Source organism: Triplophysa dalaica, chromosome 21 (assembly GCF_015846415.1).
Source record: "Triplophysa dalaica isolate WHDGS20190420 chromosome 21, ASM1584641v1, whole genome shotgun sequence".
Lineage (NCBI taxonomy): Eukaryota > Metazoa > Chordata > Actinopteri > Cypriniformes > Nemacheilidae > Triplophysa > Triplophysa dalaica.
This window is the reverse complement of record NC_079562.1, coordinates 8,104,339-8,118,838: the sequence shown is the minus strand read 5'-3', so window position 1 is coordinate 8,118,838 and position 14,500 is coordinate 8,104,339. Positions and strand designations below refer to the sequence as shown.

The following is a 14,500-nucleotide window of genomic DNA, read 5'->3' as shown; positions in this document are numbered from 1 at the left end:
GGCATTGTTTAAACGATTATTACTTTTATTCAGTAAGTTGCCTTAATATTTGTTCGTAAAACATCACGTCGGAACTGCCACACCTCACTATTCACTTGTACAATAAATGAGGCCGTTTCCACCGATAGGCGGATCGGAAAACCGGGCATATCTGTCCTGTGTTATAGGGGGCGACAAGACTTCCGAGTTGACGTGTGGTACGTGCTCGTAGATATTGCTTGCATGGACCGCTACAGTGGATGTTAATGGACCCCTAACACAAAGAAATGTAAAAACAAAAGTCAACTGCAACCCCGGCACGGTGAGATACTTTCTGTCTTGGCACAGCGTTTCATTTTCCGCTGAAGGATCCTGCTGCGTTATGTATTCGGGTCATGTGACGGTACAAGTCCACACGGCTTATATCAGTACGTGGTCTGAGACCACCGTTTATACCACATTGCGCGGTGTGTGAGATGAATCGTGAATTTCGATTTCAAGCGGACCAAGAAAGCTAATGCTAACCGCCGTCCCCGAGCAACATATGTTACTTCCGAGTGGGTAACTTAAAAGAGTCCATTTAAAGAAGTAGTTCCGGTGAAAATGAGGCTCTCTAAGCTATGGCACATCAATCCGCGCAAGTCACTTCTCTAATTCAATAGCAGCTTTACTTTTGGACGGACGTCAAAGCACACAAATACTTAAAAGTGGGATTTTTTATATTGAATTAATATGTAAGTTTGAAATACAGTTTATGACTCGATTGTTGGACGCAATGCCTGTTATTTAATTTGTTTACTTTACGCTTTTCGCGGAGAGAAAAATAAACAATGGCATTTTCCTGAGCTTTGCGAATAAAATGGGACGCTTTCTGGGTGAGTTTTGTCGACATGTACGTGTGTCCGATCTTCTATCAACTACGTTGTTTGATTTATTAAAAAATGTTTGTTGAATAAAGTACTTTTATTAATCACGTTGTTGACCATTACACAAACAAAGGTCTTGCTTGCATTTATTTAAAAAAAAAACTTCGGTACTGGTAAATTTTTTTACTTAAAATGACTTTAGGAAATATGCAAATAACATTTTTCTTAATCACCCATTTAATGTATAATGATAATGTCAGATGGGAAAATGCAGCGTCTCTATTTTTGAAAGCGGAAGACGACTGAGCACTGTAACATCGACACTTCGTCTGTGTGTACGTTTCCCAAAGTGGATGAGGATGTTAATTGTCGGAGTTCAGGTGTAATCATTCTTTAATATGGCTTATTTTCGAGACTAATTAAAACATTTACTTCAACTTCAAACAGTTTACTGCAGTTTCCGCATGTCATCATTTGGATCAAGTTCCCCAGAATGACCCATTCACGACCCAACGAGTTTATTCCACCACCGGAGTGCCCTGTCTTTGAGCCCAGCTGGGAGGAATTTGCCGACCCTTTTGGGTTCATCAACAAAATACGTCCAATTGCTGAAAATACTGGCATCTGCAAGATCCGACCGCCCCCGGTAAGTTTCTTCGACATATAACAGAACTGTCAAATGAAAGTCAGGTCTACATAGTGTTTTTACTCGTAGATTGCAGCCCTCGGTTAAATCTCGAAACACTTTTCTAAAGACAGGTTTTTTCAACATGGCGGATTGCGGCTCCAGCCATTGCGAACGTTCGTAACTGTGCGTGAGCGTGTGCGCGCAGCTACTAGCTATGCGTGAATGCTCGCGTGTGGCTACTCCTTTACCCACCACAACAACATTAGCTACTTTCATAGAAAGGTAGTTTTAGTTAAATTGATAATTTGGGGGTCAAATCTGAGTTTGTGCACATACTTTAAATACATATTTGATTGATGGACAGTGTTGGAGCACATAATACAATGACTGTTATTGTCTTCTAAATCAACGTTATTTAGTAACGTTAGGCATCCACCCATACAGTCCAAATCAAACCTTTATACTTGAAATTCAAAACCATGTATTTTTCCCGAGTTTATCATAGATTATTTTAAAACATTCTGCGAATGCTTTATACTAGTAACTTGAACTGTTGGTGCAACATTTACGCCACGCAACAACTTCCTTTTATTTTTCACTTCAACGTTTAAACATTTGACTAAAATATGACATTTAACTTGGATTCTAGATGTTAATACAAATCAGTTAAAAAATGGCTGTTAACACAAAACTTGGGTCAAACAAATATTTATTTTGCACAGTTACAGTGATTCGGATAGATTGACTTGAATAAACGATGGCCACTTTTCCTTGCAAACAGTGGGAAACCGCTTCACATTTATGTTGCTTATCATATAAATGAGTTGATGGTTAAACTTGGGACAAAAATGAAAAAATTGCTGCTCAAGTTTCGGGAGGGTAATTGGTCTTCGCCGTTGTCCTCCATGTTGTTCGACATGAGGATTTGCATTTGGTTTGCCATCTGGCCATTTAAACCGAAATTCCATGTAAATAACGAGAAGTGAAATTCAATGCAGATCGCGTATTAAACGTGCACGTTACATTGTTGCATACGTTGTTGTCGTGGCTATACATTTTATTGGATTTGCCTTGTCCATAGTTGTTAACACCATTATACGGCGTCCGTGGAAAGAAAGAGAGGTGTGTTGTCGTCACCAGTATCCATCCTAATAATAAGTATACTGCCTTTGTGGTTGATATTTTAGTACCTAACGATATTCAAATAGAATGCAATTGTCCTCAAAACAATGCCAAATATTCTTATAATCGATTTTAGAATTTAAATATGATTTTAATATGATGGTGTTTGTATCACCCCTACGTTTGGGTTACATCTACAGCAATACAGATTATAAAAAATAAGCTATTGTATTTCAACATGGTGCTATCACTTTGATGTGTTTTATAAGCCGTTATATTATAGCTGTACTATGATATTTACGGGCTACAGGTTTTGTTTTACTTCAAAAAGATACACATCAATACATTTATATATGCTTTAGGTTTTAGATGTGTGACAGTTAACACAAAAGCTAAAGCTATGTGGGGTTTTTTTTTGTCAGGGATGGCAACCACCATTTGCCTGTGATGTGGACAGACTGCATTTCACCCCACGCATTCAAAGGCTCAATGAGTTAGAGGTAAGGACTCTCTCCTGCTGCTTGTCAGATACTTTGTGTTTGCATACATATTCATGTGGTCTTATTTAGGGGCTTAAGTCCAGCCCCAATGTTTAAGCAACAGGCGTGGCCTTTGTCTTATTTTAAAGATTTGGGTTTTTTGTCAAATTGAAAAAAGGTCATTGGTTCAAAGCTTTAAAACATTGTATTGCAAAAAGCTTGCTCAACTAGCAAATTATTGGATTTTTTTATATATAGTCATTTTATTTATTTATGCATTTACGCTTTTATCCAATGAGACTTGCATTGAATTATATAACACTCTTTTTTTCATTTGTGTTGTATTGTTTCTTAGGCCCAGACCAGAGTGAAACTCAACTTTCTAGACCAGATAGCGAAGTTCTGGGAGCTGCAGGGCTGCACCTTGAAAATTCCTCATGTCGAGCGCAAAACCTTGGATCTATATGTGCTCTACAAGGTGGGTCTATGGTTTTCTTTAACAAACGCTTGGATATGCAATGCTAATGTAATGTTGGGTACGTTTCTTAGGCAAGTTTTACAAATGTTCAAAAGTGCATTTACATATTTGATCAGAGGCCATTTTTAAATCGAATATGGCTATAAACATGTTTTTTTATGAGGAGTGACACCTCTGCATTTGTCTCTGTCCAGCTTGTCAAGGAGGAGGGAGGCTTTGAAGTGGTCTGCAAGGACCGAAGATGGACTCAGATTGCAATGAAGATGGGTTTTGCTCCCGGTAAAGCTGTTGGCTCTCACTTGCGTGCTCATTTTGAGAGGATTCTTTATCCTTACTATCTGTTCCAGAAAGGAGCTAATCTTATGGTGAGGCTGCAAAATAACTTGCATAACTTCCCTTTTGTTCCTTTATCTTTTAGTTCTGTTCACTTTGTTACATTTTTCTGACTTGTTCTTTTTTATGGCGCATTCTTGTAGATTATTGTTCGTTTTAATTGTTGACAGGCTTTCTTTGTTTTGTTGTTGTTGACAGATTCGCCTCTAATTGTATCCAAATGGAAATAGTGACCCGGTTTATTTAACATTGTTGAAAACTGTCCTAGTTTCATTTTTCATTATATACGTTAAGTGTAAATTCACTGAGCCTTAAAAAATAAGATGGGTGTTATGCACAAATGTTTTATATAGAAATGTCCTCCGAACACTCTGCTATAAAGGGCATTAAATACAAATGTGTGATTTGTTTCTTTATATTTTTGAACATTGTCAACTTTGTTGGTTGTAGTATTGTCTGGCACACTGCTTGTCTCTGTTTCTATGGCTTCAGTAGCTGTTTTCTCTGTAACACAGTACATGTATTTAGTACCCATGGCACCTCCCCCCCCCCATCCATAAAGGGGTGTGAATTCGTTCATTGAGCCCTGAGCTCTAGACCCACATGGCTGCTGCTTTTACCTCATGTTAAATACCCTAGGGGTGATGTGCCCGGCCTCTGACTGTTACTTGTTTTAATGATGTCCACCCTGCTGTCATGTGACTCTGTTTAATTGGATAAGAATGAAGCCATGTGCACACACATATAGTGCCTATGTACATGTAGCCTTATGCATCTGTATTAGTCAAATAAAAATGCTAATTGTATGTTTTTTTATTTATTGCAAATATAGGTGCTTGTCACTCGTCAGGCATGGAGTTAACATTTTTGTGATCTCTTTGTACAATAGAACTCTTTGAAGCCGACTCTGACTAATGACACCAAAGACAAGGAGTATAAGCCCCATGATCTGCCCCAGCGCCAGTCAGTCACACCAGCAGAAACCTGCACTATTGCCCGCAGAGCCAAGCGGACAGAGGTAATGCTTCTTTGGACCTGGTTCATTTGAACCTGTTGTTTTTATTAATCTTTTTCTCTCTAGTCTATACCTAAATACAAAGCAATACCTCAATAGTCGTAATGTCTTTTAAAAATAGCTTTTCTCTCTATAGGGACGCTGTTTTAAATCAGAACAAGGTGAGGTGTGTGAAGACAAGCCTAACCTGAGGAGGAGAATGGGGTCGTGCGCGACAAAACAGGAACCAGGTGTTTTTTCAAATATCCTGTTCTCTACTGAATCACTTAAACTAATTTACCACAAGTTTATTTACATTCAATATCCTTTCAAGTGAAAGAAATACCAATCAAGGTGAAACAAGAACCCATTGAGCCAACAATTGAGGGTGAAAAATCCAAGGTGAGAATCACAGAGGACAGTTTATGTTGCAGAAAATATGCCCTGCATTTCATTTTTGCTAATGATTGTTTTTATTTCATTGTTCCTCATAGGTGGAGCAATATATATGCTTGGCGTGTAGGGGTGGAGGCGATGAAGATAGACTCTTGCTCTGTGATGGGTGTGATGACAGTTACCACACCTTTTGCCTGATCCCTCCCCTTCATGATGTCCCCAAAGGTGACTGGAGGTGCCCCAAGTGCCTAGCTCAGGTAAGCCACTCCCCAACTGCGTACATCTGAAAACGTATGGTGTATATCTATGTGTTTGTCACATGATTGTTTTTGAACACGTGTGACATTTACATGGGTGTGGCGTTTTCTTAATCAAAGTCATATGGTCATTTTGAGAAGCGAATTTTGTCTCCAGGTACGCATTATAACAAAGATGGCATTTCTTTAGGGAAAGAGGTTGTTTTTATTATACGTTTGCATTTACACTGCACAAGTTTGCAATCATTAACACTTGCTTTTATATTCTCCTTATAGGAGTGTGGTAAGCCACAAGTGGCGTTTGGGTTTGAGCAGGCCTCTAGAGACTACACCCTCCGCACCTTCGGGGACATGGCGGACTCATTCAAGTCCGACTACTTCAACATGCCTGTTCATGTATGTTTGTTACTCTGCGACGCAAATATAAATTATTTTATCCTTGCACTTTGAGTGACTGGCTGTTTCGTTTGGCAGATGGTTCCCACAGAGCTAGTGGAAAAGGAGTTCTGGCGACTGGTAAGCACCATTGAGGAGGACGTCACCGTGGAGTATGGGGCGGATATCGCCTCCAAGGACTTTGGAAGTGGCTTCCCTGTTAAAAACGGCACCTTCAAAGTCTCCCCAGAGGAGGAGGTAACCAAATTGCTCTGAAGTCCTTGCAATTTGAGCGCCCAGTAAAATCCTGGTCATGTTGCAGGGTCTAATTTCTCTCCTTCATATCTTTTAAATTGAAATCCTGTTGCAGTCTTTAAAGCTTACAGATTACTGGTGCAGTATTGATGAATAATTAAAACAATCACATTTCATTTTGTCCAGGATTATCTGAGAGGTGGCTGGAACCTTAACAACATGCCAGTACTGGAAGCATCTGTGCTGACTCATGTCACAGCGGACATCTGTGGGATGAAGCTCCCATGGCTTTACGTGGGCATGTGCTTCTCCTCCTTCTGCTGGCATATTGAAGACCACTGGAGCTATTCCATCAACTATCTGCACTGGTATTCAACTCTTTCTTTATATAAAAAAACTGCAATATGAACCTTCTCTTTCACTACTTGCAGTGATTGTTAGATGCTTGATCTCCACTCAGCTTTTGTTGTTGTTGATTTGCAGGGGAGAGCCAAAAACGTGGTATGGCGCTCCTGGCTACGCTGCTGAGAAGTTGGAGAAAGTGATGAAGAACCTGGCTCCCGAGCTCTTTGAGTCTCAGCCAGACCTTCTCCACCAGCTGGTCACTATTATGAATCCAAATATCCTCATGGATCATGGAGTACCGGTGTGTTCCCACTGGATATATAGAAGAAACAAAGGCCATTAATCACAGAAGACTGGCCTTTTTATTCTGCATGTGAGGTGCATTATATCGATTAACTCATATATTTGTCTTCTATAGATTTACCGTACAAACCAGTGTGCTGGCGAGTTTGTCATTACTTTCCCGAGGGCCTATCACAGCGGATTCAACCAAGGATTTAACTTTGCTGAGGCTGTCAATTTCTGCACAGCAGACTGGGTAACGGCCGCTAAATATTATAATCAATGCAACATGAACATCGTTGTCAGAAACTATGGAAGTTAGTGTGAGTTGCCATTTGCAACCTGTTTTTCATCTGCGATGTCACATGTTTCAAATTCTGAGTAAGAAAAAATGAAGGAGGGACCTTGATTTTATTTTTGTGTATTTGAGAGGTACGTTCGGCAGTGGAACCAGATCAAATGCGAGTTTGTTGAAATGAGGGCTGAAAACCTCAACATTGTACAAAATCGTGCCTAATATTATTCCATTACAAATTATGAGTTCAAGCATGAGTTTTCCCTCTTTAGAACATTGAGCATATGTTTATCATACACAGATATTACAGGAGAATATATTTAATTTGATGGGGTCGCTTTTGATTTCATATTATTTTGAATGGAAAAACTAAAATGCTGTCTTGTGTTTCAGATATCTCTTGGACGGAAGTGTGTTGAGCACTATCGATCTCTAAACAGATACTGCGTTTTCTCCCATGATGAGATGCTCTGTAACATCGCCGCCAAGGCAGACAGTCTGGAGTTAGAACTGGCCTGTGCTGTTCATAAGGACATGGGCATTATGATTCAAGAAGAGAAGGATCTTCGTGAGAAAGCCTATAAGCTGGTAGGTGCCTATTTTAGGTCGTTTTCACACATAAGGGTTTCACACCTGGTGCGTATTCTCTCTTGGTTCGGTTCGTTTAGGCATGTGTGAACATGCAATCGCGCTAGGATCCGCCCCAAAACACTTACTCCGCTGAACAAGGTGGTCTCGGCCCGATTGCAAACAAACTCTGGAGCGGTTCGCTAGACCGGCCCAATGGAAAGCCATGCGACCCAACAAACCAGGCTGTATCATAATGTGTAACGGGGGTAGTTACGTAAAGTTGCGTGACGCAGAGGGGATTGTTTTTCTAGGGCTCCCAAAATGAACCGCAGGGAAGAAGTAAAATGGTGACGGTGGCAGTTTTTTACAAAAAAAGTGGTTTGTGCAGTGGTTGGGAAAAATATATTATTTATATAAATAATATTTAGGCTTCGAGCTCGTAGCATTAGAAACCTATTGTATTTGTATGTTTAATAAGTATTTATTATTATATTTGCGTGTAGCAACCACAAGACGAGTGTAAGAGAAATATAGACCTTATTTAAATACTTCAAATTGTTAAATACTTCAACTTGAAATATATCTGAAATAAATGAGGATGAAATATCTGTCCGTGTTTAATGCACAAATCCATAAGTCAAACGACATACTACAGCGTATAAAACATTTAAATAAACATCAGTAAATAATGAAAACTGAAATTATATAAGAAAGTTCAATACTAAAAGCTCTTGTTCCAGTGACGACTTCAGTCAGTCGCGTTTAACCTCAACAGTCCTAACAATTGAATTTGAAACCAACTGTTTAAACCTATCTTGGCTTTCCTATTCAGATGCCATAAAAACTTTACTTTTTCCTACTCGTTGATGGAAAACTTGCATGCGCACATTGTCAAGATTAAAATGTGTACAACTGCACTAAATGTGCATTCAGAAGATATGCAAAGGAGTGCAAATGAATATGTCTCTCCGCAACCGCGACACATTTCATGCTCCGAAACTAGGCAAGCGGGTAATAGCCAGTTTTGATTTTACTGTATGTATCTGTTCATTTTACAACAAGATCCATTGTAGAATCCGCAGAATAATCTGGGTTTTGACGTGCACCAACGGAAATGTATGCCAATAAGTTTTAATGGTTTTATTTAAAATATTTTACATCCACAACTGAAAGGTTACTAATAGCAATCCGTATTGCAACTCTCATATTTTTTACACATTTATTTTGTCACAGTGACCTCCACTTCCGCCAGTCGTCACGTCCACTGGCACAGAAAACAAACACATTGCCGAACAGCTCTGCAGAACACACAAAAACACTGAAAGTTTTGTTTAAGAGCGCTTAAAACAAATGGGCTTTAATCGGTCAGTTGAACAGTGCTGCGCGAAGGCAAAGAAACTCCGTCAACAATATACTAAAATAAGAGATGCGTTTCGTAAGACGGGCAGTTCAGGGGACGAAAAGGACAAATCCTGACGAAAGGCATCCTTGAGCGGAATCCTGGAAAGTAAACGGATGCACTCTGACCAATCGAAGGAGAGTTCACTCGCACATGACATGTATTAACAAAGTGTGGTCCGTTTGGAAATATTGTCTTGTGAATGCGATCCAAACTAAAATAAATTGCAACATTGTAGAAATTTAACCCCCGGTTTCGGAACAAAGCAATCAATCCACAGGTGTGAAAACGACCTTAAAGGTGTTAAACCTGTCCATTCCCAGATTGCCTTTTATTAGTTGATACTGTGTTTCTTTGTGGCCCAGTCTACGAATACACTATAAATGCTTTGGATAAAATCGTTTGTCAAATACATTAATGTAAATATATGACAACCACCATAATCTACAGGAGTACTTGAACTTGCCTATTTGGTAATAACCGTTAGGTCTCATGTCTTTTCAGCCTTTGTTTGTGTTTGCATGCTGTCTGTCTGTCTACTAATTGATCCCATTGTGTTCACTCATCTCTCTAGGGTGTGTGGCACTCCCAGCAGGTTGACTATGACTTACTGCCGGATGAGGAACGGCAGTGTGCTAAGTGCCGGACCACCTGTTACCTGTCTGCCATCACCTGTCCCTGTAGCCCCGAGCAGGTGGTCTGTCTCCACCACATCCAAGACCTCTGCTCCTGCCCTGCTAGCAGCTACAAACTGAAGTGAGTATTTGCAAAAGCAATTACAACAATAAAACTAAGAGCAACTAATCAAATGCAAAATTGAAGAGTTTTTCCTTCAAAGATTTCCCAGGTATTCTACAAATTAACCCTTTTCTTTTACAGCTATAAATACACCCTTGCCGAACTGAATCCCTATTTCCAGGCTGTGACGTCTCGTGCGGAGTCCTACGATGACTGGGCATCTAAAGTTAACAAGATTTTGAAAGCAGATCAGGATAATAAAAGTGGTACGTTGTGACTACACTCAATACAGTTTTGAAATAGTGTATGATCTTGAAATTCTGGAAAGTCAGTCCAAAATATATATATATATTTTTTTTTTTCATGACTAGATGTGGAGGATCTTCGCTCCTTGATCGTAGAAGCAGAGAAAAAGATGTACCCCGAGACTGACCTGCTAAATCACCTGCGTCAAGTCATTCAGAATGCAGAGAGGAGCGCTTCAATGGCCCAACAACTTCTCAACGGCAAGAGACAGACGAGGTACATTTGATTCTTCATTCTAAATTACCAATCCATCTAAACCAGATCAGGTGGTAGCATCTAACTCTGTTAACAGGTATCGCTCAGGTGGGGGAAAGTCTCAGAACCAGCTCACTATAGAAGAGCTGCGATCGTTTGTCAATCAGTTGTATGATCTGCCCTGTACCATTCGACAGGCCCCTTTCTTAAAGGTATCCAACCGCACATCTTTGTTTTAATGTCCATATGCTGTTTCTCATCTCTAAGATATATTGATCACAATTCTACAATTTAACAGGCGCTTTTAAGTCGTGTCGAACAGTTCCAGCAACAGAGCTTGGATCTCCTTGCAGAGGACATGTCGGGTTCCTCTGCCCTCCAAAGCCTTCTCGATGAAGGTGCAGGCCTGGATGTGGAGTTGCCTCAGCTGGCAGTTTTGAGGCAAAGAATGGAGCAGGCCCGCTGGGTGGAGGCCGTTCAGCAAGCCAGCGATGAGCCGGCCAACCTCAGTTTAGATTGCATGAGGAGGCTCATAGATCAAGGAGTGGGCCTGGCCCCTCACGCATGTGTGGAGCGAACCATGGCCCGCTTACAAGAGCTGCTCACTGTCTGCGAACATTGGGAAGAAAAGTCCCACAACATGCTCACTGCTAGGTAAGTGAAGTTTGTTTTGAGTCACTTGTAACACGTTTGTATGCATATTTTACAGTAAAGAGGATCTTTGACACTTTTGATCAGTGTCACATTATTATGAGGAAGATGTGTGAGTAGTGAAGGCAGCTTTTGGCAGTTTAGGTTTGGCGGTTTGCATGTGCTTGTAGAGCGTTTTGAGCTTATTGATTTGATGGCTGCTCGACCACATGATAAAGTTCCTTTACTATCAACAAACATGGTGTCAAATCATCTGATGGAGAGTAAAAATCATTTTAGTCTACAACGACCACACTCTTTTTTTTCTTAGACCGCATCATAGCATTGAAACTCTTGAGGCAGCCATACAGGAAGTGGACTGCATCCCAGCATACCTGCCCAGCTGTCTAGAGCTCACAGACTGTGTCAGTAGGGCCAGAGAATGGATACAAGAAGCAGATGCTCTTCAGGTGCATTTCACTTGTTTCGATCATATAGTGCTTTGTCATTTTTACCTTGTGGTTGGATGCATCTCACCCTTTTCTGTTTCTTTTCTACAGGTTGGAGGGCGTATCCCTGTTCTTGCTACACTTTCTGAACTTGTGTCAAGAGCCAGAGGTATTCCAGTAATGTTGGAACCCTTGACCCGGCTGGAAAGTTTGGTGTGTGAAGTACAGGCCTGGAAGGAAAGCGCAGCTAAAACATTCTTGTTAAGGAACTCATCCCATTCTCTTCTTGAGGTAGATCAAGTTGCAGTCTTTTTCAAGATTTATATATAGACCACATAGACGTTTCTGTTTTTAATTTGAGAGGTTTTTTTTTAAGGTTCTGTGCCCAAGGTGTGAGACTGGAACTCAGAAGTCAAAGTCTAAAAAAGTCAAGGATGTCTCGGTACCTTGCAAGAAACCAGATGTGAAACTTGATTCCCTCTGTGATGTGGAAAAAGCACTTTCCACAAGCAAAGATACAGCTTCAGCAGTACGTCCCATCTCCACTTTACATACAAATCAGACTTGTTGCTTGCTTAACCTCATATATAACTATTCAATCTTTTTCGTTATATACATATATACGGGTGTATGTTTAGAGCTACAAAATGTGAAGCATGCGAAACCTCCAGGCAAACTTTATTATTGAGTCTTACTTTGTCATAATTGTTTTGGACTATAAAGCATCTCGGTTTCTTCTCACCATTGTGTATTCTTTGTCTTACAGATGGCCACTCTGGGTGATGTCCATCAGAAAGAGTTGGAGAGTCTGTTCATCTTAAGGACCTCAAATGAGTCCAAGTTCCAGTCTTTACCCAGCTCTTTGGCCCCAACAGTGTGCTTGTGTCACACCGTTCATGCAGGCCCAATGCTCCAGTGTGAACTCTGTCGAGATGCCTACCACAGTGGCTGTGTACCAGGGTTCAACGACATTCTGGCGGGACAGCCGTGGTTATGCCCGCTCTGTAAGCGGTCAGAGAAGCCTCCTCTGGATAAGGTGCTGCCCCTGCTGGCATCCTTACAGCGGATTCGGGTGCGGCTTCCCGAGGGTGATGCCCTACGATATGTGATTGAAAGAACAGTGCGTTGGCAACACAGGGTGCAGCAGGTTTCTCTTCCAACACAGCATCCTAATGGAAAAGTGAGTTCTGTAATCCAATGAATGGCATCAACTTTTGTTCATTCTTCACATTGTAACACATTGTAAATTGGTTACCCACAGGCAGGACACGTTTCTGGAATTGTATCATCTCACACACTGGAAGGGAACATTGGTTCTTTCTACATGCTACAGCCATGCATCCCTCTCGATGGTAAGTTTTAATACGCTTTCATGAAAAGATCAATCATGTTGTTCGTTTTGAGTGTTAATAATTTGAAATGTCTCAGGCCTCAGAAGTGAGTTGGAGGAGCTGTTGGTGGAGGGTCTTCTCCTGCAGGTGACTTTACCTGAACTCCAACAGCTTTATAGCAACCTGATCAACAGGTTTTCGCCTCCCCAACACTCCCTGCAGAGCAGCGAACATGATCATCAGTATCACATTGCCCAAGACCGAAGTTCGCCTCACAGGAGCCCCCCGCACAGCAAAGGACAGGTGGGATAACAGTCACAGCTTACAAATGCTCTTAATTTATGAAAGGTGTTAGAATATAGGATCATCCTATGGAAATCGCATAACCATTTTTGATAAAACGTGTTCATCTAGGATGGAGTTCCAGAGATCAGTAGGGAACCCGAGAAGGTTGAGAAGAACAGTAAACGGCGTCTAGATAAGGAAAACCTGGACGGGCAACCCATAGACAAGATGAAGAAGCCCAAGAAGAAGAAGCCCAAAATGAGCAAAGAAAGGAGAAGAGAGGAGAAAAGAACCATCTCGCCCTCCAACTCTCTTTCTGACCCATCACATTCAGAAGACTCTGAGGAGGATTGGTCGGTGTGCTCTGCAAAGCGATGTCAACAGCCAGAAGGAAACGAGGTCAGCATTATTACTTATGGAGTGTAATGTGGTCTGGAATTGACTAATTTAGTTCATGTCTGAGTATTTAAGGTTCTCTTTCCTGTCCCTCACAGGTGAACTGGGTCCAGTGTGATGGAAGTTGTAACCAGTGGTTCCACCAGGTTTGTGTGGGAGTGTCTGCTGAGCAGGCTGAGAATGAGGACTACATCTGTGTCAGCTGCACAATAAACAAATGAGGACCAAAAATTGTTTTTTGAAGGATAGTCAAAAAGGCTCCCCGTTTTGCACACAAGTTACCGCACCAAGAAAGCACCAGATGGATATCCTCCTTCGATCCCCCTCCTTACTGAACACCGATCCCTTTCCCTTGGTGCTACTGCCTTCTTGATAGGACTGTTAACAAAGATCTGTATGATTCTTCTGCTATGTTTTTTTTTGTATTTTTGAAGATTACCTTCTATAACATTTTCTTTAAAGAACGTGATGCATAGATGTACCTCAGGGGTTTCCATCCCATAAAAAACAGTAGGGGACCTCAGCTTCCCAAAATGTATTTTGTTCATATTTATTTTCACCCCGGTCACCTTTTGCATTTCTAATGTGAATTTATCAAATGAAATTGATCTGGTATATTTACACCAAATGTAATAATTGGACTAGACAAAATGGTCTGAACTTATTTTTGGAGCCCACTGTTTTGGTACATGTGTCTGATAATATAAAATATTATTTATTTATCCCAGCAAAAACTCTGCTGGATACCCTGATTTTCAGTAGCTTGAAATCTTCTCTGATCTGTTGCTTGATGCATTAGAAGTGTTTGTACAGAATCCTTAAGTAGGTTGTCAGATGGGAGATGTAGCAGGCAGAAGAAAAAGCTGTGTGAAAATACTTTGTGATGTATACTGTGGCTTTCTTTAAACTCACAAAACAGATCTTTCTGATGTTAATTCAGTTGTGAAATTAAATTGTTCTCACATATAAATACTGAACATACTGGATTTCTCAAACGTTTTGTCTTTCATATATTTGTACTGAGATAAGTTCAATATGTTTAAAGCATAAATTGGTACCATGCAGCAAAAGCTTAAATTCATTTCTATCAGAGAAAAGCGTTTGGTTGCGACAAAGA

At 40.7% G+C, this 14,500-nt stretch overlaps 1 protein-coding gene across 1 annotated transcript; it reads left to right on the top strand.

Annotated features, from left to right (window-relative positions):
- The first annotated feature begins 150 nt into the window (after positions 1-150).
- kdm5ba (lysine (K)-specific demethylase 5Ba) lies at positions 151-14,369 on the top strand. The gene is made up of 28 exons (XM_056734832.1): positions 151-301; positions 1,293-1,491; positions 3,018-3,095; positions 3,430-3,552; positions 3,747-3,917; positions 4,775-4,903; positions 5,037-5,130; positions 5,214-5,281; positions 5,374-5,532; positions 5,809-5,928; positions 6,007-6,165; positions 6,349-6,530; positions 6,646-6,808; positions 6,926-7,045; positions 7,478-7,672; positions 9,628-9,809; positions 9,933-10,057; positions 10,163-10,313; positions 10,390-10,504; positions 10,591-10,946; positions 11,254-11,392; positions 11,483-11,662; positions 11,748-11,900; positions 12,138-12,551; positions 12,633-12,723; positions 12,800-13,005; positions 13,117-13,386; positions 13,482-14,369. The coding sequence occupies exons 2-28, from the start codon at positions 1,339-1,341 to the stop codon at positions 13,602-13,604; spliced, it is 4,419 nt and encodes a 1,472-aa protein (XP_056590810.1). The 5' UTR covers positions 151-301; positions 1,293-1,338; the 3' UTR covers positions 13,605-14,369.
- The last annotated feature ends 131 nt before the right edge of the window (positions 14,370-14,500 follow it).